General features: G+C 43.0%; 1 protein-coding gene across 2 annotated transcripts in view; it reads left to right on the forward strand.

Moving 5' to 3' along the window:
• BICD2 (BICD cargo adaptor 2) overlaps positions 1 to 22295 on the forward strand; it is a 60646-nt gene that overhangs the window by 20350 nt on the left and 18001 nt on the right. For both annotated transcript variants that reach the window (XM_015875270.3, XM_015875268.2), the window contains exon 2: positions 14570 to 14782. In XM_015875270.3, the coding sequence (XP_015730756.1) occupies positions 14570 to 14782 (213 nt within the window). The remainder of the gene's footprint in view (positions 1 to 14569; positions 14783 to 22295) is intronic.

The raw sequence follows: 22295 nt of genomic DNA on the forward strand, positions 1-22295 counted from the left end.
GACTGACTATGGGGAAAAAAAAGCATTTCTATTGAGGCTTCCTGGATGTATTTAAGTTGTTTTACTGAAACTAGCGATGACCCAAAGAAGTGGCAAGAAGGCATTACCAGCGTGGCACGTTTGTGAATCTGGGAAGGATTTCAGAAGCACCAAGTACTTGTTTATTTCTATGATACAAATATGGAAGCTGTATTTCATGTGCCTGGAGGCTAGGTGTCTTTTCTGGTATTGTTTACCCTATGTTTATGTTTATTGGTCTAAATCTTGAGTGTCTTCCACTTATGTTTCTGTAAATGAAAGCAGAACGTAAGCCCTCAATGCAAAATTCAGTGCAGATAGTGGGAACAAGTTCTTAGGTTGTGTTTTTGAGCAAGCAATTATTGTGGAGTTGGCAAGAATGGAGTTTGTCAATAGTTAACTACAAAGGTCTTTAAAGTGCTCCGGAGACATTCTGGAGTTATTCTGTAAGCAGAGGAAAAATGCCTTTTTCTCATACTGTGGCAGGGCTGGTTAATGTGTGGCTTTAACATCCATTAAGCCTTCAAAAAGAATGAAAGCAGACTAGCCATGCTTTTAAAATGACATCAAGTTTTGTTTGCAAAGGCTAAGGTGGTTAATGTTATGGATGCCTTTTGTTCTGGCTTAGTGTTGAATTTAGTATTGCTTTTTGATGCCCTGACATGTCCAGGTGCTGAAGCCTTGGTGGTAGGGAAATTAGAGTGGGCTTGTGTTAATGCTGATATAAGCCATATGTTAATATCTTCTGTTCTGTAGAACTCTTAGAGAACTGCAGTTGTTTGTAATAAATGAAAAGCCAAATGCTAATCAGCCAAGGGCAGTGGTATGAGCTGTGGTTGGTTGGTTGTCTTACTGTGTGACAACAGAATTGAGTCACTTCCTCAGTCAGTGCAGAGTGTTGGATCCTTATCAGGGATTCCTCCTGAATGACAGTGTGAGGTCTGCACACAGCGTGGCTGGGTGTCTCTGTATTGCATACAGAGCAGTGTCACGGGATGACTGGGCTGAGGTGCAGACTCCTTGGGTATTGGAGAGCAGAGCTTGGAGCAGGTCTGCATGGATGGGCTGGGTCTGCAATGGCTGCAGTGTGCGTTGTGTGCAGCCTGTCTTTGTGCCACAGCGTTTTAGCAAAATCTCGTGCTCTTTCTCCAAGTACGTTACTTCTTTGGCAGGCATTCAGTGCTTACATCTGCAGTGAGAGCTGTGGCAGTGGCTGTGCAGATAGTGGCTGTGCATTCAAAATGTCATGTGAGGCTGCCGCTTCCTCTCTGCCTGCATGGCTGCCTGGTGCGAGGAGCTGCAAAGGAAACCTTTGCTTCCTGTTTGCTTGTGGTTCTAAGTGATGCACTGGTGCTTTGCTTCCTTCCGAACTTTGTAGTTCCTCTTTCCTAATCTTGCTGTTTGCTGCAGAACGCATCTTGTGGAGTTGTGCAGACTAAAATACATACGTACCCTCTTGTTTTCATTATGGAAAAAGTTTGTTGTTTCTGGCACTGCGATCAGTAGCAGCCAGACATCAGAGCACTGTGTCAGTGCCCAGGCAGCCATCCCTGCAGCTGCAGCAGCACAGGGTGAGCTGAGTTCTTAGGCTGGAGTGCCACACACCACTGACCGGGCCATTTGTGCCATGTCCATCGTGCCATTGCTCTCTACTGCCTGATGATGGCAATTGTGTTAGGAGAAAGAAGCTGTTTGTTTGTTTTTTCTGCTTACCTTTACTCCTTACTTTTTAATTTGAAGCTTCAAATAAAGACCTAAATGTGCTTGTGTCTTTTATTTTTAAACAATACACAACCATAATGGGCAATGGTAACTGAATATGCTGGAGCTCGGTGTGAAGCCTGCAGCGAGGCTGCAAGCAAAAGTTGTTCAGTGCGATCAAGAGACTCACAGGGAGATTGCTTTAATTATTGCACTAGCAGGGCACAAAAGATCTTGTAACTGTAGGTGGATGAAATTCAGTTGGCCTTTGTCAGACTCGAAGTAGAAACCTGTAATTCAGATGTAAGCAGTTTTATTAAAAAGTCCACTAAAATAGAAAATCCACTTTTGTAGTCTAGCAGTAGCTGCTAAATGTAGATCTGGATATATGCCTTAGGCTGTTTTGTGTGTCACGATGATTGAAGACCACTGAAAAATTGTGCAGTAGGTTAGCTTCTTATAAAGCTCTTTGTGTGTAAGGTGAATGGGCAGCCAAGTTCACACGAGCACAGCTAATCTTAACATTTGCTCTTACTGTAGTTATTGGTCTCTCTTTTGCTACTTTGGTGATGAAAAATGTGCTTTATAAGTGTGCCTAAAAAGCATGCTTAGGTGTTTTATATCTGAGACTTTCTTCCCCTTCTCCCCTTGCCTTCAAAGCACTTCATGGTTCATTCTGGTGCTGGCAGCTCACAGATACCTGTTTGTGACACTGTGGGCCAGGGTTTGTTCACCACGGCAGCTCTTACTGCCACATCAGAGGAAGCCACCAGCCAATTCAGCACTCAGCAGGGTAACAGGCTTTACATTATATATGCTTTGCAGGATGTGCTTGATTTCCTCTTGTTGTGTTTTGAGTGGGTGGTGCCCATTCAGCAGGAAAGCACTGTTTAGTCAGGAGGGTTTCTCATACAATGAGATGATGATTCAAATCAACTACTGTTTGTGTGTGTATGTTTATGTCATGTGTGTATGTATGTGTGTGTATGTATAAACCTTGGTACTGAAGGGAGTGGAGCACAGCTTTGGCTCTGAACTTAGTGAGTGTGGATAGTACTTGAGTTACCAATAATTAAAGAGTGAGTGAAAGCTGCATCTGCTCATCTTTAAATGCCCAGACCTACTCCCTGTTAAAACAATAATAACAATAATGGTGCTGGGTTGAGACAGAGAAGGTGAGAGGTCTTGTTTGACTTCTTGGAACAGGGTGCTGAGCTGGGGAGCAGTTCCCTCTATGCTGACTTAGATTCTCCATTGACCTCATAGCACTCTGCAATTAAGCTCTGGTTATGTAAGCAGGTTGTGTTCATACTTAATAAAATCTTTCTAGTGTGAGTGAGATCTTATTGTTATGTAAATCCATCACATTGAGGGATTCTGCAAGCATTTATGGGAATAGCTTTGTTGGATACTCAGAATTTCTGCAATACCACTTGATCTCCTCACAGTTACAGTCTCTTTGTTGGCAGATATCTAGCAAGAAGTGAGCTCTGCTGCAAGTTTGTGCTGCTGTGATGCTCCAGAAGAGCTATTCCTCCTCCATGCTCTCAAGTCTACAAACTTAAACCACAGCTTTCTCTAAGAAGACTATCCAGAATTATTTATATATTTATTGAGTTTAAATCAAAGAACCAATAAAACATTTTAACAAAATTGAAGTCAAGTCAAAGACTAGACTGCTCTTACTGGAGCACACCTATTGCATCACCTCTTGGAAGATGTGTTTGGTGACAGTGTGTGGTGTGTGATAGGAAATGAATTGTTTTGAAAAGCCTTCTGACTTCCCCACAGGTCCCAGATCAATGGCAAATTGGTGTTTGTGAATCTCCTACTGACTTCCTGAAGGTTTGCATTAGACTCCTGTGGATATTTGGGTGTGGGAGAGTAGGGCTGCTCCTAAACTTGTGGAGCAGTGGGGAGAATCAGATGGGGAGCAGGTGTCCAAATATAGAAAAAAGATGGCTTGCTTGTTTTTCAGATGTGAATATGTGAATAATTATTTTCATTTTAGTGTATGTGAAGTATGTAATGCGTCTTCTTGCTGCGTTGTACAAGGATAACGCCTCCTAAATTTAAAGATTAAATGCAGTTGCTGAGAGGTTCTAAATGTGTTTGATTTCCTTGCAGAAGTTTTTAGTGGTAATAAAAGCTTGACTGTGGGAATAGTATAATGGTGGGATACTTAAGGCTAAACATAAGAGTGAAAAGGTGCATGCGAGGAAGAGAAACGTTCCTTGTGGTGTAGAATTAATACTAATCTTAATGACAAGTTGTGTTTGTGGGCTGAAGGAAAAGACAAGGAATGCAATACCATGAGCAGTGGTACCTCTGTAACGCATCTACTCAATTTGCAGGGCCTTGCTGAGCAGCAGTTGGTAACCTTAATAGCACTTATTTGAAAGTCTTCCATGAATCTGTCCAGTATGTTCATAACAAAGGGTCAGGCATGTGTTTATAAGCCTTCCATTGTCCTTTATGAAGTGTGTAATTTCAGTATGATGTTGTCAGCTTTTTACTTAAAACTCAACGTTATAAAGAAGGGCTAAGCTTTCCCTCAGATTTCTGTTGTACGTTACACCCTTTGGATATTCATCTCATATTTTCTCAGGGCTCTTAATGGGCTTTAGTAACTACTTAAAGTTTGTGAGAGAGAATTAACATGGTATTTACAAATGACTGATGTTTTTATGTATATATGTATTTTTAGTCATTATTTCATTGTAGGTGATACCTACATTGTGTTTCTGCACTGTTGTTTGAGATTTGTGTCCTAACATTTGCTCAGCTCTTGAGTTCCTGCAGAAGAGTGACAGTCTAACAGGATGTTGGTTTTCATAATCTACTTGCTGTCACTTCTTGATTGATACACAGGGGAAGCTGTAGACGCTGTGACCTGTTTAACAGCATCAGGCTGACATTTTGTTGTGGCCTGTACAAGGAAAGTATTCCATAGGACTTAATAGAAAATCTTCCAGTGTGACTTTTAGAAAGACTGAATTACAACAGTGCTTTGATGCCCCCAGTGAATGGCACCCTTTGTGCTCATGTGTGGAAACCCACAGTCTTTTACTTCTCTCAGACTAATAATGGTGTTGATGGTAGGTAGCATTAACTCCTTATCTTGTGCATCTTCATCCATAGCAACATCTTTCTTTGTTTTGGGCCTGGTCTTGACTTGTGGTCCTTAAGTGCAGATGTCTGCTTGAAGCAGATGGGACCAGTGGCTGGTTGGTCTTTTATAATGCAGAGGGAAGAAAAATGCCTCAGGATAGAGAGATACAGCTTTTTGGCTTTGTTTTTTTTTTTCTTTTTCCCCTTTGCCCATCAGGCCTGAAATCCTCTTGAAAGGAGGATTTACGTATTACTGCCCTTCACACTTCTACCTGCCCCATGCTCTCCTTTGATTTGTTTAAAAGGAAGCGCATACCCGCTCCTCACAACCCTGTGATTTAAGCTCAGCAAAAAGCATTTGGGACCTTCTAATTTTTCTTCCCCACTACAATTATGGTAATTTTTCTCAAAAGAAATAAAAACTCTTGGCTGGGTTCCCAATCCTATTGCTGAGAAGCAGGGGGCAGCTGCTGGTTGCTTGTTGCGGGCAGGCTTCAGAGGTGGCTTCTTGCTGGGTGGCTTTAATGGTGGTGGAGGTTCTGATGTGGTTCATGGTGGGAGTGCTGCCCTGCTGATCCCCATGGAGAGGGAGGAGGGAACGTCCATCTCTGGAGCAGAGCTGAGGAAATGTTCCACACTGTCAGTAAATGCGTTTTGATGTCAGTAGTTGGGTGTGCACAAGTAATAGAGATTGTATTTTGGAAAGACACGTGTGCTGATCTGTAGCACCAGCTGTGTAATGAAAGTCTTTTGCCATTCACATTTTCATGGCAGGGTGCTGTGGTGGGGTCATTCCCTCCCTGCTGGTGGACACAGTAATGAATGAAGTGCCCTGTGACTCACTGCCTCTAGCTTGTAACTCCCAGCTCTTCAGCTTCTCTGCTTGGAAGTCAGAGGGCAGCAATGTGTGTGGGCAAGGCTAGCGGCTCACTGGACCCCAGTGGGAGAGGCCGCCTACAAGTTTCATTGCATGTATAGAAGGGTAGGATTTGTGTTTGATACAGAGCCCTGAACTGGGTTACTGTAAAGAGCAACTGAGGAGAAATGCCTTGATGATTTTGGTCTTACGATGTTTATCCATTTTAAATGGGAAAAGAAATGAAAGACAAACATATTGATGGCTTGAGCTTTATATGATTTTTGGTGGACAAAGCCCTTATAGAAGGAGCATCTAATGATATTCCTTTAGAAGGGGATCTTCTGCAAATGCTGCGTGATTTACATCAGACAAAGAGCTGGAGTACAACCACTAGAATGCTTTCAAGCTGCAAACCAAGCATCCCTGTGGTGTGCATAGCGACAGGCTGAACGTAATGCTGCTCTCCTATGGCATGCACACGTCACTGCTCTTCAAACTGCTGAGAAAGGCAAGGGATTATTTCCAGCTAAGCTGTCTCTTAGATCACCCTTCTCCCATCTGTGCCCGCTTTGCTGCTCTTCAAGGAGTTTTCAGTTAATTCCCCTTCTTTTTAACATGTCCCTTGGAAGAATACACATGCCTGTTTCCTGTCTCTTCCACAGCGTGCCTTGATGGTGTGCACAGTGCTGAGTGAGTGAAAGCAAGGGTTAATGCCTCCTGTTAGCTCATCTTTTGAATTCAATTAGCTTCATCTAGCAGCATGTCACTGCAGAAAAAAGGGCAGCGTGGCATTTATTAAAGGGTGCCCTTCGTTGCCTGACATTTTGGTACTGCATTGCTGGATGTGCAGCCCAGGACTGAGGAGAAACACACGGCTGAGGTGGCTCAGTGCCCTGAGGAGAGGCTCACAGGCCCATGTAGGCTTCACTTGAGCAGAAATGAGCATGAGGGACACTTGTGTCCTATTACAAAAAGGTTAAAGGAGGAAAATGTGTGCTTGGCCATGTCGGCTGCAGACTATCGGCAAGGCACTCACACCTTGTTTCTTATGTTACTGTTACTTGTGTGTGTGTGTACACACATACACATATATATGTATGCACATATATCATGTGTCTATACATATATATTTATATATGCACGTATCTGTGCAGACACCTTAGCCCCAAGCCTGAATTGTAAGTGACAGATTTCAAATATATTCAGATCTTCTGAAGACGACTGATGTAACAGAAGATTGACTTTTCCTTCCCTTCCTTTCCCCTTCTTATCCTCCTCTTGCCCTTTACTTGCTCTTCTGTCTGCTCAGATGTGATATGAAAGCACACAAGTGCTTCTGCAGTCATATCCAAACGTTGGCCATGCAGTTCTTCACTCAGGAAATAGAACCTAAGTCCCGCATGGATTTGTTAATACGAGCTGTGGTTATTTTTTCCCTCTGCTGTGTCAGAGACACTTAACACTCCCGAGGTCTCTTGCTTTGTATGAAATCCAAAAGCTTTTTCTGATAAATGTGTTTCGTTACTTACATTTCAGTGTAGCTCTGAATACAATCTATCGCAGCTCTTGGGTAAAAGTAACGCACAGAAAGACACAGAGCCACTAATTGGTGACCATTTTTAATGCTTCTTAATAGCGTGGAGCGATTGCCTACCAGTGTCTGGTTTATTCTAAACAAGTCATGGGGAAGCTACTATGAATTATGCATGACAGCCTGACCCATTTGCAGGCATTTGTGGTGCAAGGCAGGTCACATGTGTTCCTACGTTTGTGATGAAGCCTCCTGAGTGCAGCAGTGCTTGCAAGGGCGATTGTGCCTGGTTTGTCTGAAGTCTGCCTATTGTTACCTCAATGATAATGTTCTAGGCCTAAGGTATCTAACTCTTACACTTCTTGCATGTCAAAGCAGTCTGTTTATGCTTTCCTTCCTTGCTTTCCCCCCCAAGAGAAATTATCACACTGTTTTTTGCTGTAGTCCCACACTGTGGTTATTCTTTTTGTTTGTTTCTCCAGGTAGCTGTCAGCTGGGATTTCTGTAACTGGGAATGCACATTCTATGAAAATACCAGGTCTTCTTTGTTTCTGCCAGCTCTTGCTGTGTAATTTTTGCCTTTACTCATTAAGGTGGACCTGACTGTACCGTTCTGTTGTTTGCTTGTGTGTTCTGCTCCAAGCCTTATTGCTGAATGAGGAACCAGGAGGGTTATACTGAAATGGGTGAGAGGAATTCCTGGGCTGACTCGGTGCTGAGGCTGCAGGTCTTGCCACAAGGATGGGCTGGGAGCAGCTCCCTGCCACGCCTGAGCTGCCATCTGTGATGGTAGGGAGGAGAAGGAGGGCTGTGAGGAGGAACTAATGCTGCTGATACTCCTCGTGCTGGGTCTTGTGAGCATGTCTAAATCTCCTGACTCAGGGGATGTCATGGTAACACCTTTTCACATGAATTCACTTTGGAAGCAAATAGGATCTTAGCTGCTTCAGCAGTTTCCACACCTGAAGCCAAACTCTGCTTGAGCAATTCCTTTGGCATGTTTAGACCCCTTGATTCACACCTCAGGGGGATCCTGCACTGAATCACAGAAGAACGTTTATGTTTGAACAAAAGAAGTCAAATACTGATGGTTTTCAATGGAGTGTGTCCTAAATTGCTCTGAGCGATTTTCACTGCCTTTTATGGGCTTGTTTTATCCTCAAACTTATTTATTTGTTCGTTTATTTTGTGGATCATATAAATAGAATATATATTAAGGGTGATGAGGTTGCTATACAGCCCCTTTCCAGCTGTGTCCAGTGCAGCAGATCTGCTGCTTAACTGTTGATTTAGCCCTCAGAACTCTGCAAGTGTCTGGCTTAACTAAGCTGACAGGCTAAATTAGGCTTTTGTCATCAATGCTTTTCATCCTAGCAGCAGTGCACCAAAGCAGGGTATTCTAAATATAGGCTTCAGTCTGTTTTTAACATTTTAAAAAAAGAAAACCCTCTAAATCATCTATGGAATGTCCCTCTAATCTTTGAGAAAGAGCACTGAGATCTTCTCAGGCACTTGGCATTTCTTCCTGCTGCACCTTGCTACTTCTGCTGTGTGTCTGGTGATGCTGAGGGCTGCCTGCTGACCCAGTGGGCAGAAGGATCAGGAGCCTGCTGCTTGGCTGCATGGTGGGCAGCCTCTGGTGCTATTTGGCTGTGGGTTTTGGGGCAGGGAAGCTGCACTGCCCTCTTCTCCTCTGCCCTACAGCCTCTGTATCTCAAAGGACATCTGTTCCCTCTGTGGTGCTAATGCTGCCACCAGCCAGGTGAAAGAGCTCCATTGTAAGAAATACACATCCCTTTCTTTTTTTTGCTTCCCTCAGTAGGGTTTGTTTTGCACTGTGACATTACCGCAGTGTCAGACATGCCATGGTGCCGTGGACAGGCTGCGGGTTGCCTGGTGCATGAGGGTGAGCAGTGTTGTGCATTGGCTGCGCTGCCCACACCACAGTTGCTCGTACAGCACTAGGGCAGGAGGCTCAGCTGCTGCGTACCAGCTGCCTTGGTACAGCTGGGAGAACAGAGCACTTGTGTGGATGAGGTGGTGGGAGGAGGAGATGGAGAAGGAAAGCACCGAGAGGGACTGAATCAGTGGGAGTGCAGGGTTGGGTTGTACTCCCAGCGTGCTGTGTTTGTGGGATGGGAGCACACGAAAGCACTTGTGTCATCATGGAATTTGGCATGTTACATGTCTGGCACCTTCATTAGAGGACACTGGTGTGAAGCTGTTGGTCTGGTGCTGGTCTATTAACTGAAGAATGCATATATGAAAATCTAAAATGAGAGTATGTGAATACATTGCACCAGAGGAGTGAAGACATTTAAACCTCTTTAGGGCACTGTTTTTACACTTTGCTATCATTCAGATTGTTATGGTTATAATGAATTTGTTATTACAAAAAATGTGCAGTGCTCGTTGAAACTGTGTGAAAGCATCTTTTATTCTGAATCTGATTAGAAGAAAAATGATATGCTGAATTGGCGCTAAGATTTTGCAATTAAATCCAGAAGCTGACAGTGCAGAAACATGGAACAAAAATTGGAGTGGCTTTTAGTGCTAATTATTCTTCTGATTTGTATTAACACATCCTGATTAGTTTAATGTTGATGAGATAGATATTGAGAATTAAAATGAAACTTCTAGGAGCAGAATTTGAAAACACAGGATTTCCAGTTTGGGGGAGGCAAATGTCAGTATTACTTGGTGCTCTTTGCAAAGTGCTTGCAAATGAAATTCTAGCTTGTTTTTGACCTGGCTTTCCTGATGAGAAATGCTCTTCAGAATGAATTTGTGAGCCAGGCTGGAACTCAGATTGCAAATGGGTTTATACACGACTCTTCAGAAATGCTGCGGTCTGTGCTTCAGAAGGCAGAGATGTGCCATACAGGTGAAAGTCCTTCAAAGCCCAAAGTTAGAGTGAGGCTGGGGGGAGAGGGAACCGAGCAGGAGATTGCCATGCAGACAGTGCCATATCTGCTACAGCTGTCATCACAGTGCTGTTACAGAATGGTAGGTGCTTGATTAAAGCATTTCTCACATCTAGCTGTGCGGTGGTAGTATGTGGTGTGAGAGCTGTGAAAGTTCATCTGTTCCTTCTGTCTAACAAAGCATTGCCCCAATGAATCAGGTCTGTGCCCTGGTTAGTCCAGCATGTTTCTGGCCAGTATCTTGTTGGTATTTGTACCATGGTGACCAGATTCTGTGCCCTGTGACCATCTTCAAAATTCAATATCAAAAGCAGGCAGTGTATGCAGGAGAGTTATTACTTGTATGCTATGGATCTTACCTGAAGCTTATATACCAAACATTAATATTGGCTGGAAACCTGTGATAACCAGAGAGCACACAGCTGTGTCGGCAGTCCTGGCTTTGTATTTATGTGAGTAAAACAATCTGATCCCTCCAGATAGTGAAATAACCAACAGAACAAAGAAAAGGGTTTGTACTGAGGAGTTCTGGGAACAAAGTGAGGTTGGGCACCTTTGGATTTATGTGCTCTGTGGTGGGGGAAATTAAGTCTCTAAAGTGTGTAATTTTGAAAACTGCAATAATAGCATTTTCAAAGAGTTTTGTCATCTCTGAAGCGAGCTGGAGCTTGCAGGTGCTGGATGGTGTGAATGATGAAATGACTTGGGTTTTGTATTTTCTTTTCCTTCTGAAAACCAACAGTGGAACAGGCAGCACCTGACCCATCCTCATGGGGTGCCTGGGCTGTGTGTGTTGGGTGGTCTTGCTCCCATGCAGCTGTACTGTAAGTCAGCACGGAAAGGTGCGGCTCTCAGTAAAAGCCTGGGGTGAAACTTTGTCTATTCCAAAAAGGCTTAAGAATATAACTTGTATTTACTTCAGCAACAAGATGTCCCTGTAGGCAAAGCTTCAAGGTTCTACCCGGGACTGTGATGGGTAGGCAGATAGAAGATGAGCTGGATGGCAGTTGTTAGTCTTACGGTACTGTAACATGGTTTCTTGCTTACTCTCATTGTTGCACTCTGACATGCAGAATCCCAGTAGCAGCCAGTTCTTCTCACAGCTGGATTCAGTGAGCTGAAAAGTATACTTTGTTTCAACATTATATCTCTATGTAGTTGTCAAACCTGGATGACTTCTCTGAAAGTATTGTTCAGTGTAACACGTGTTACTGTCCTGCTCGCAGGAGCCTCTCTCCTCTTTCCTCCTGTGGATGAAGAAGAAAATTCTGGACAAAGCCCTCAAAGCTTTAAAAAACTATATTAGCTAAATGTATTTTCTGCATTGTGCATTGAGTTGTTTATTCAAGTTCTTTGGCTTGTTAAACATGTGAAGAAGGACTTCTTTGTCTGAAGAAGTCAAATTGCACGTGTTACAGGGATGACACATACTGTCCAGATGCTGATTTGTATGACGGAGCCATGAGCCCCATTAATGTTTTCCTCCTTTTTTCTTAATCCTTCCAACCATTTATTTTAAAAGCTTTTTTCTTTCTTTTTCTTTGTTTTTTAATCTTGGCAGTGTTTCAGTATACTTCAGTACACCAATGATGACACATAAATGCGTGCAGTTTATCTCACAAACCTCCTTCACTGTGATATCTCTGTTGTTTATTCAGTCTTCTCGAGTGCTCACTTAGATGCAGGAAACTCCCCATCACTTTCACTGAGGGAGGTGTTGCTTCTGCTGTTTGTTCCCTTGTAACATCTCCAGGGGTTTTTCAGTGACTCTTCCCTTGGCAGTACATCTGTTTTAAGCAGCTCTGAGGCTTTCTTTTTCCCATACTTGTTCAGCATGTGCCTGGACATGTGTGCTAGATGAAGATGGGTACAGATGAAGTGCAGGGCCTGCAGAGGCTGCATATAGATGCATCCAATGCCTGGAGAGGGCTTACAAAAGTCTGGTAAAGAGACAGGAACTATCTTTGTTTGTTTTCTATCATCATAAAACAAAGCAAAAGGAGCTGTGCATATGCAGGACCTCTGGGTATGTGAAGGTTTATAGGCTTCATGCATATCAGCTAAGTCAGTTTGCCTTTTAATGGCTTGATTTTAAGCAGACCGGGACTGTAACCATGGGAGGTAATTGCATTGCCCTGTAATTTTGGACAATTTTGTTAAGGTTAAATTTCCTGTTCCGCCCAGGCTGTTACAATTATGAAAATGGCTGGTAAAATGAATGTGTTGGGTTGTTTGGAAGTACATACGGGAGAGATAATGAAGCATGGTTAAGAGGGTGGTTGTTTGGAGTTGTTCCGTTATAAATCTATGTAGATAGAGTTGTTCCAGGCTGCTGGCCCCAGCTGTAACAAAGGTGTCTGCTAATTTGTGCAACGTGACAGTACAGGCTTCCTGCGTGACAGCTGCCTTGTGCAGGAATAACAGCAGCCCACAAGTTCTCTTTTACTGCAGCATGACAAACTTGGCAATGACAAGTTAGACAATGCCTTGTTAGAGTATGATTTAATATACAGAGCTTACTGCTGTAGGATGTGAGGAACCAACAGTGCATAAAAACACGTTTTACAAACATAACTAAATGTTAATAGTTATATCAAACTTCCATTAAATCTTCTGCTTCAAGGCTTAAGGCAATCTCCAACTCTGTGAGCTTATGGGGTTTCTTGCACCTTTCTCTGAAGCATCTGGCATGAGCCTTTATAGGAGACAGGATATTGGATTAAATAAAAATCTCATCTGTTGTGCCAGTTTCCGTGTTTAAATAGTCACTGGCAGCAGTGGCTTTATGTAATGACGAAATCCTCTACGGCTGTTGGAGAGACCCAAGGCTCAGCATCTGCATCCAGAGTTGTAAACTGGTCATTATTCTGAAGAATTTGTCTCCTCTAGAGGAACTGCAAAGTTACTTGATTGAATCATGCTCTATCTGTATCGTCTAGCTGATCAGATGTGCCTTGAGCACCCTGAACCTGCACTGTGCTCTGCTGTGGCACTCCACCCACAAGATAATGATGCCGTTTCATCGGGCAAATGGATGCCCAGAGTCCCCTTCTCCATCTCATAGGTTTGAAATAAGTGTATGTCCATAGAAAACGCACATTAATTCTTTATGGAAAAATGATAGCGTGTTTGAAGAGGAGACTGTATGTTTCTGCTATCCCTTTAACATTTATGGGGATCTTAGGTATTAGGCTTTTAAGCTGCTTTGCTGAAACTCATTTGACAAGGACTTGCACAGATGGTGCTTTACTTTCTGTCTGAAATGTGACGCTTTTTAATTTCCCTTGGGTCATCTCAGTGAATCTGACTATACAATTTCTTCGGTGGGTATTTGTCTCCTGTTACTCTGATTTGCTTACCTGAAATAAAATTCTATCTGATAGGAGCAGCATATAGGTATCTGTAACCATAGGCTGAGCCAGCATAGTTGATCATCTGTTTCAGCTTTGGACTGTGCAGTAATTACCATTAATGCGTCTGGTCTAATACACGGAAGTAATGAAGTGCTGAAATCTGCTTCTGTTCAAAGCAGATTTTTTAGGTGTGTTGACAGTGTATTTCTGAAGAGCTAGCAAAATATGATTAACTGAAAACGTAATACGTGACTAACAAGGACTTTTAGGAGATGCCGATCTGTCCTTGACCTGGCTCAATGCCTGGTGCTAATGGTGGCCATGAAAACCTCCTGTATGGACATCTTGAAAGATGATGTGATGCCTGAAGGCTCCGTATGCCTCTTGGGGATAGGGACCCACCTCTAAGTCCCTTTGCTGGCACACTGCTAGGGATAAAAGCTCTGAGAGCAGCGAGCAGAGCTGGTGGGGTGAGCACATGCTGACCTACTTCATCCATGCTGACCCAGGTTAGCTTAACCTGGTTACACAGCAGTCTGCTAGCCTGGCTCACTTCTGACTGAAACCAATGTGTTAGCAGGTTTGAGGGGGTGGTCATCTCCAGTGGTGAGCAATTGAGGATGGTGGTAGGTTTCTTTGCTGTAGCTGCATCAGAAGGGGTAGATGTGCTCCCTGCCTGAGGAAAGGAACAGGCTGCTGTCAGTGGTTCATTCTTTGTAGAATTGAATCTGACCTAACTATATGGAATACACGCATGTGGAAGTTTTTGGTCATCTCAGCACTGTCTTTGCTGAAAGACATTAACTCTGTAGATGGTTGTTCCCTCCTACAAGAGTTTTTGTGAAGATCCATCAAAAACTATTGTTTGGGTGCTGCATGTTACTTTCCAGAGCTCTGTGTTAGGCACTTGATAGCATTTAAGTGTCTAATCCTAGAAGAGGAGAGTGTAGGGGAAAAAGTTGCATTGTCTTACATTAGAGAAACATGGGGTAAATAGTTCCAGCTATTTAAAAAGGAAGCTATTTATGCAAGGTCTACTTTAACTAACAGAAGACTTTTCTTATTGTCCTAGGCTTTTGGGCAGGCCCATACCAATCACAAGAAGGTAGCAGCAGATGGAGAGAGCAGGGAGGAGACCTTGATTCAGGAATCAGCTACCAAGGAAGAGTACTACATGAAGAAGGTTATGGAGCTGCAGACAGAACTGAAGCAGCTCAGAAATGTCCTTGCCAATACCCAGTCTGAAAATGAACGCCTTAATTCTGTTGCACAGGAACTGAAAGAGGTAAGTGAAGGTGAAGAATGTGTGCCATGGTTGGGACTGTGGTTGTGTTTTTTCATGCTGTGTAAGCAAACTGAAGAAGACTGTTGGGTTGGTCAGTACCTGCTTCACACTGACAGAATGGATTGTCTCTGCTGAGATTTCAGCAGGGCATCAATTTCAATCAAAGCCATTAATTCAACAATATGGTAAATCAAGGTTTCTGGTGCTGTCCACTGAACCAGTGTGTCACAGCCACAGCAGTTCTGAGCCGGTACAAATTCCCTTTGCCTCATTCAGGTAACTCCTTGTTCTTCTGCAAGATTTGGATTGTGTTCTAGGTCATTTGACAGTAATGTGGCTCTGTGTCCCAACCACCTTAGTACTGTTCATTCTGCATGTTGGTACCCTCAGTCAGAGAGCTGCTACCTTAGAAAATAGAGAAGCCTATGTAGGCTTGACACAGAGAAACTTGACATGTACTTTTTCTGCCCAGCCCTCCATACAGAATTTCTTGTAAAAAAAAAAAAAAAAGTATTTGGGGCATAGCTTCTTCTGTCCATTGATTTTCCACTTAACTTAGAAGGATGTGGAAGCATAACGTGATTCTGCAAGTGTTGCCTTGGATCAGTTGGAAGCATGTTTGGGATACTGTTGTGCCTTTCAGGTCCTCACAAAAAAAGCGAGTGGCTTTTGAGTAACACGTGGTACACCTGGAATTGCTGGAGCAGACACAAGTGGTTTTGACACTTCCTGGTGCATGATCTGTTGAGACAGGTCAGCAGGGTGGTTACAGATGATGAGTTCTACTGCTGTTATTAGCTAGCTCAGCAGATCTTGTGGCCTGGAAAAGTCACTGGAAGGAGTAATTGCTTCAGAGTGATTGCTAATTGCCAGGCCTTCTGGATCTTTCATGCTTCCTGTATGTCAGTGGCACCAAAAAAGATTTCATAGCTGACTGATTTGGTTGTTAAATCATGATGCAGCCATGCCCAAGTATGCAGAAGGTGAAAAACAAATGAGCAATTCTTTCCCAAGGAAGCAAAAGGTGCGTGATTATGTAAACTAAGGAAGGAAATACATTTTTTGTGTGTGTTTGTCTGCATTAGTTATGAAAAATAGCTGATGTGACAAGTAATCTCATTGTGCTAAATAGTATCTTTAAAAAAATAAAAAGAGTTCTCAGTAATTTATGTAGGGTTTTATTCCTTCAAAGATATCAAACAAAGTATTTCTCTGAAATTGGCATTGAAGAAATGTACTTGCCTTTCATTTTCTTGCATTACGTGCTGTGTTTTCTTGATTAATAAGAAAATGTGTGTCAAACTGAAGGATACAATGCAGTTCTGTGGCCCTGCTATGCACATGGGACTGTCTTTCTCTTTCAGAGCTGATTTCTCACCTGTGAGTTCTAATTTTTAGCTGTTCTCTTCCCACCTTTTGATTTTCATCCATATTGATTTTTAGACTGTCAGCTTCCTCTTTTATTAAAAAATAATTATGAGAATTCAGTGTTTTTTAGAAAAAAAAAAGTAGTTGTGTGTCATTTTACATCCATTTGAAACAATCAAAATCTATTCTAAAGAAGAGGAATTGTGGAAATCCAGTTGATGTTCTTTGCAGGTATTCAAGGAGGCATCTGCTCATGACTCTGCTATTGTTGTTGCCCACTGATATACTCAGCAGAAGGATGTTAACAGTAGTGTTTCTCTTGCTGTAATGGCTGCTGCCTAGAGACTCAGAAATGAATTGATGCTGAAAATCAGGAGTTGGAGGGCTCCATTTGAGCACTGCAGATCTTCCAATTTCAGGTTTTAAAGAAACGTTAACATAGGTTCTTGTTCTTCTGACACTACGTAACTGTGCAGATATGCTTTTCAGTTTCAATTGGCAGTTGAGATTCCAGCGTAGCCTACTGTTTGGGAATTAACCTGGTGGCAGGCTTGCTGAGGATCTCTTCATTGTTGTATTGTAATTAAATTGCTCCGTGCCCATCAGCACTGCAGTAATAGGCTGAACCCTTCTCTGTTGCTGTGGCTCCTCATGACCTTTGTTATGACCTTGGGTTTGCCCCAGGCTTCAGGCTGGCAGCAGTGGAGGAAAAATGTCTGGCGTACACAGCTGTAATCTCCTAACAGATCAAAAATCAATAAGCACAATTAAAGGAGTAGCTGGAAGTGCTCTAATCAGTGAAACAATAGCTCGAAGTTGCTTTACAAAACATTAATTAAAGAAGCATGTTCTTTTTTCCATGGAGAGTGAAAATTTCCGCTGGGGTTTGATGGCAGCATGATTTTAAGATGCAGAAGCAGGGAGGTTGCTTTGTTTTGCCTGTGCTTGTCAATGCTTCCATTAAAGTAGGTGGCCCTTGGCAGTATTTCCAAGCAAGATTTGTTTGGGTCAGATTGGCTTTTTTCAATAAAAAGGGAAGAGCTCTTATTACTGTGCACCTCAGGACTGTAATGTAGTGTACTTAGGGGGGAAAAAACATCCTTGGTTTAATCTGGTAGTTTTGCAGCTGATGAATTGAGTCGGGATTTATTTTCAAGTCACATACAGATGGTTTTAAGAACATGGCTTGTGAGAGAATGTGGTTTAGGCAGAAGCACAAAGCACTGACCAGGGAATGTGCCTGCAGTATTATAAATAGCATACTGTACTGCTGCCCCGACAAATGTATCTGTTCCTTTTTCACCCTGTGTTTTGGTTTTCAAGTTTAGTTTGGATGTACTTTACTGGTCTGCCTTTTTGACCTTTTTTTTAGGTGAAATAAGTTTAGGGTGGTGACGCATCCCATGTACCTCCCAGCTCCCCATCTGTGCTCTGTAAGTCATTAGCAGATAAAGGGGGGGACACATTTTTAAGCAGCATCAACCGATTCTCTCTTCTTCTACTTCATTAGTTAGTGCAGCTACCTCATTAACCCCTACTGCTTGTTAGCCTTTGTGCCCATAGGAGCTGTCTTCTGCTGTTCTGAAAGAGCAAAAAAGAGAAACATGGGGCAGTTAGCATTGGCCTTGTCTCAAAGCTGCCTGCCCTCTGTGTGTCAGACTCGTACTGATCTGAGCTGTTTCTGATGTAGCCAAGTCTGAAGGGAAAATACTGAACTCAACTACCAGCTACTGAGAAGTCTCAAGCACTGAAATCCAAGCTGCTGCTTCTTTGTGTGCGGTAGCTTAGGTCTGGAAGCAGGAGAGGTGTCCTTGGTTTTCCATTATCCCAGCTGCAGGAACTGAAAACAAAAATGACTTATTTCAACATGTTAAATTAGTGGTTTGGATCTAGTTTTTCTGGGAATAGCTAAGGAAGATCATACTGTTGTAGTTATGTGGTCAGTAGCTCCAGGAGCAGAATTTGTTGGGTCAGTTTATGAGTTACTAGCAATAAAATTGATGGTGTCAGCACAGGCATCTGCTTCTAGGAATGGGATGCCACCACTTCTGCTGTCATGGTATTTTGCTTTTAAGTAGAGACTTTGGTGAAGAAGAATGGACACTTGCACTTTTTGTGTCTTACAACTGTATGTTTCTGGTGGTTATTCTAACAGCTATTTGATCTCAGCCATTTGAGTTCCTCTACTTCTTGGACAGAAGCCTCTCATGGGAGGAGAAACTAACATGGGGTCAAAGAACAGAGCTTTCTTCGTGATAAAGGGACTCTTAATGGTTTGCATGTAGAATTTTATGCAATGTAGCTTGAGTGTGATTTATCAAAATAATTATTAGGAAAATAATCCTTTTAATAGAAAGAAGGTAGTGTATTATTCTTATGTGGTCAACGGTTGATTATAGGTCCATGACCGTATAACAGGCACAGAGCACAGTTTGTGAGTTGGTTATAGGCCAAACAGTATCTTGTCAATTACAGGGATAACACTTCAGCATATTGTATTCTACTGGTCCACCCAAAGCGTGCCCTGCAAGGGAGAAGCTGCTGTGGCTTAAATACATTCAGAACAGCCAACCTGGTGGTGCTTTGGGCTTTTTGACTCCTCCTGTAGCTGAAAGATAACATCTGAGAGGGGCAAAAGCAATCTCTGGAAACAGCATTTAGTCACTGTTTGCTGAGGATCCAATTGCTGTGTCCCACATCTGTTTATTTCTGTAAGATACAAGCTAGCCATGACACACCGTCTGATGTTCAACTGGGCAAAGGGAAGGAGACTTCATAATTTAGACATGCGAAGTAATTGTATTAAGTCATCTGAATGTTATTAAAGTCTGCCCTGCTAACTGGTAAACAAGACTGCTGAAAGAATATCTGAGCTGCCCATGTCCTGCTGCTGTTAACTCACAGTTCATCACTTGGAAATCAAAATCACAGGCTGCGATGCAGCAGCAGCAAAGGTTATGTGTATGCTGATGTCCCTCAACATACGTCATCCTTGCTTGTCATCTGCATTCATTTGGTCCTTCGCGTGCCAGACGTTCTGCTGTGGTTTAAAAAAGTAAAAAATGAAATAAAAAAAATGCACTAGAGACATTTGTGTAGTCCTTGTGCTGAGCACTTTGATCTGGGAATGCTGAATGATCCTGTGGACAGATAGATGTTGACCATGACTGAAGCCGGGTGGGACTGTGCTGTTAGCACATGCTGCATGGGAAAAAGAAGGGTTAAGAAAATGCTCTTATCCAGAATTGCAGTGTAAGGCTTAATGTATCCATCAGTGGCACAGCTCCCTAATGCTGCTGAATGCTTGAGTGCTTCTGACTGCCCCAGAGAGCAAGAGCAATGCTGCTGCTTCCAAGAGCAAGTGCTAACCCATATACTTTACCCAACGTCCTTAAGCCCTCTATAGGTATTCTATAATATTACCACATTTTCCTTTATTTTGTTGTGTTTTGTATAAAGGAGTACTGCTTCTGTAATCCACATGTGAGCAAAATCTTTCATGTTACCTCTGCTGCTTATAAAGTGGTACCCTTAATTTAGATTAATAACTCCTTTGGGATTTACTTCATTAAAACTGTTTGAAGCAGTGATGGAGCTCTGAGCTAGTGGTTTTGAGGTGATTGTATCTCAGTAGGATTAGGTAGCATGAAGCGAGCACTTTACACATCCAGGAGGTGTGGCACTGTGGAAGTAGGTCACTAATATCGGGAGTAGAAATATAGCCAAAGCTTTTATCTCATAGTTTACATATAAATTAAATTAGCCAAATTAACACTGTAGGGATCCTCCAGTCTTTTGATATCTGAATTAACTTCAACATTTTGTTAATGTTATTTTAATTGTGAGTTGTTTCAAGTCTGACAGATCTGTGGCATCTAGTGCTGAAGGTGCATGGACTTTCTGGCATGATGCTGCAGTGTGCTGGTATGAATCTGCCCAATAGAGTGTCACTATAGGGAACAGTTAATGGAAACTCTAAAGCAGGCCTTTAATACTAGAGTAAGAGTCATGAGTAAGAGCATAAACAAGCGTCCTACAGATCTTGTAACAGAGAAGGGAAGGCTTTAATTAGAAGGAGAAGCTTGTGCTTTGGGTTATTGAAAGTATGTGGTCTGTGGATGTTTCTGACGAGGCCAGCTTAGCACTGGTGTGCTGTAGATGTGAGTGGCTCAGAGCATAGCATGGAGCAGCCCTCCAGTGCCATTGAAGAGGGAGTGTTTTGGCCGCTGGTTATCGTGATTAACAGAAGGCAGAAATCTGAAAGCAGAAATAACTTGATTGATGAGACGAGCTTTAGGAGTTATCACTGTGCTAGAAGTGGATTATGAAAATGCCAAGCCACGTTTGAACTGGCTGAGGAATAAGAGAGGGGCCCTGTGTCAGTGCACAGTGGCTTCCACACCAGCTCCTCATACCACCATAGCTCCTCTGTTGAGCTGCGGGCCTACTCTGGATATCCTTGCTTTCCAGCTCTGCCTCAGAGCTAGGCTAAGCCTCCCTGGCCCTTCTGCAGGGTGGAGATGACAGCTCCTCAGACTGCTAGCTGGCCTCCAAAGGGTTAAGCACATTCTTTGTGGCAGTGAAGGACATGGAAATCTGCCAAGCATTTAGATTTCAGATTTGAAAAGCAGCTGGAGTTTAACTGCTCTTAGCAAGCAGTCCAGTGCGGGAAGGGGGAGACTGTAATAATAATGTTACACAGCACCATTCATAATGCTATCATTAACTTTGGGCCAGTGTTTTCCAGCCAGGTTTCCATGCTGAGTTGGGGCCCAGAGCTGAGGTGCCCTGGGCCACCAGCTGCAGTCATTAACCCTCCTGTTACCCAGATGGTCAGGGCTTGGAGTATGTGCAGTACTTTGAACAGGTTGGTAGCAAACCGTGTGCTAAGCTGCAGGACATGCATGCTGCAGCAAGGCTGGGTGCTGACTGCGTAGCTCTACAAGAGTCAAACAGCCCCAGGATACACTGTGGTAACAGACTAATCTCAGATTTCTCTAACACTGTGCAGAAAAGAAGTTCCCTGGCAGTGTATTTCCTTGGTGTTGCAATAAACCCATCCTTAGTGTCACAACTTTATAAAACTTTGTTTAATGGTTTGCAAAAAATGGAATAAATCATGAGCTAAGTGCATTAGTGCTGGGGCACCACCCTGCTAATCACGGCTAAGGAAAGTCTCAGACCTGCCCATACTAAGATGCTTCATCATGGGGATGTTATGAGAGGACAGGTTTGGTACTTGTGCATTTTTGCTACTGGAGTTTCAACGTAGCTGTGTGTCTTCCATAACACTTCAGAGAGTGGTGTGCTAAGACAGCTACTGTCCTTTAGTTCCCTGCTTTCCATGGGAGGGTAAGTGTATTGCAAGTTGCGCCTATTCCATCTGTTCTTTCTTAACACTCATTATTTTCGTTCCCTGCAGGATATTTTTTGTAAAGTTCAGCCTGTTTGTGCTTAAAAAGACTCAGTGTGTCTCATGTGAATCAGAGCTCTCCAAGAGCCTCTCTCCTAGCCCAAATGAAACAAAACCCAGCAAATTCTACTTGGAATCAGGTCAGATTCACTCACCAAACTAGCTCCTAATGCATAAGGCTGGCACAACCAGCCCAAGTGTGGGCAAACCTCAAAAGAGGGAAGATCCATCTGTGGTAAGCTCTCTTACCATGAGCTGCAGAACAATCCAGAAAGCCAACACACGTGTTCCCAGTCTGTATTTAGGAGGTTTGTGTCATGCTTCTGAGATATGTGGCCAGGCAGAGCTGCCTCAGCAGCCTCTGTTCATAGTTCAAATTCCTGCGAGATCATTGGGGACAAGTGGTGTCCTGATGGGCTTTGAGCTTCTTGGGTGCTTCAGTCTTCAGGTTTTTTTTAATTCCTATTCCCAAAGTGAAGTGATATTCCTGAGAGGCACCTGGGTGATAGTGGTGCTTTATAAATGCTCTATTAATTGCTCAGGGTGGAGATGTGATTTTTTTTGTATATCCAAGAGCCTTGCCAGGCATGCCCTTGTCTTCCAGCTGCTTCTTCTCTCCTAACCTATGTTGTTTGGGGCACAGGAGGAAGGAGGGATCCACCAAGGCACTGCAGCAACAAAAAGTGATGTAATTGCAGTAAGGTTCTGGTTAAAATTCATCTCTAGGTCATC

The sequence above is a fragment of the Coturnix japonica genome, chromosome 15, assembly GCF_054131305.1.
Source record: "Coturnix japonica strain WE chromosome 15, WE-NBRP24, whole genome shotgun sequence".
Taxonomy (NCBI): domain Eukaryota; kingdom Metazoa; phylum Chordata; class Aves; order Galliformes; family Phasianidae; genus Coturnix; species Coturnix japonica.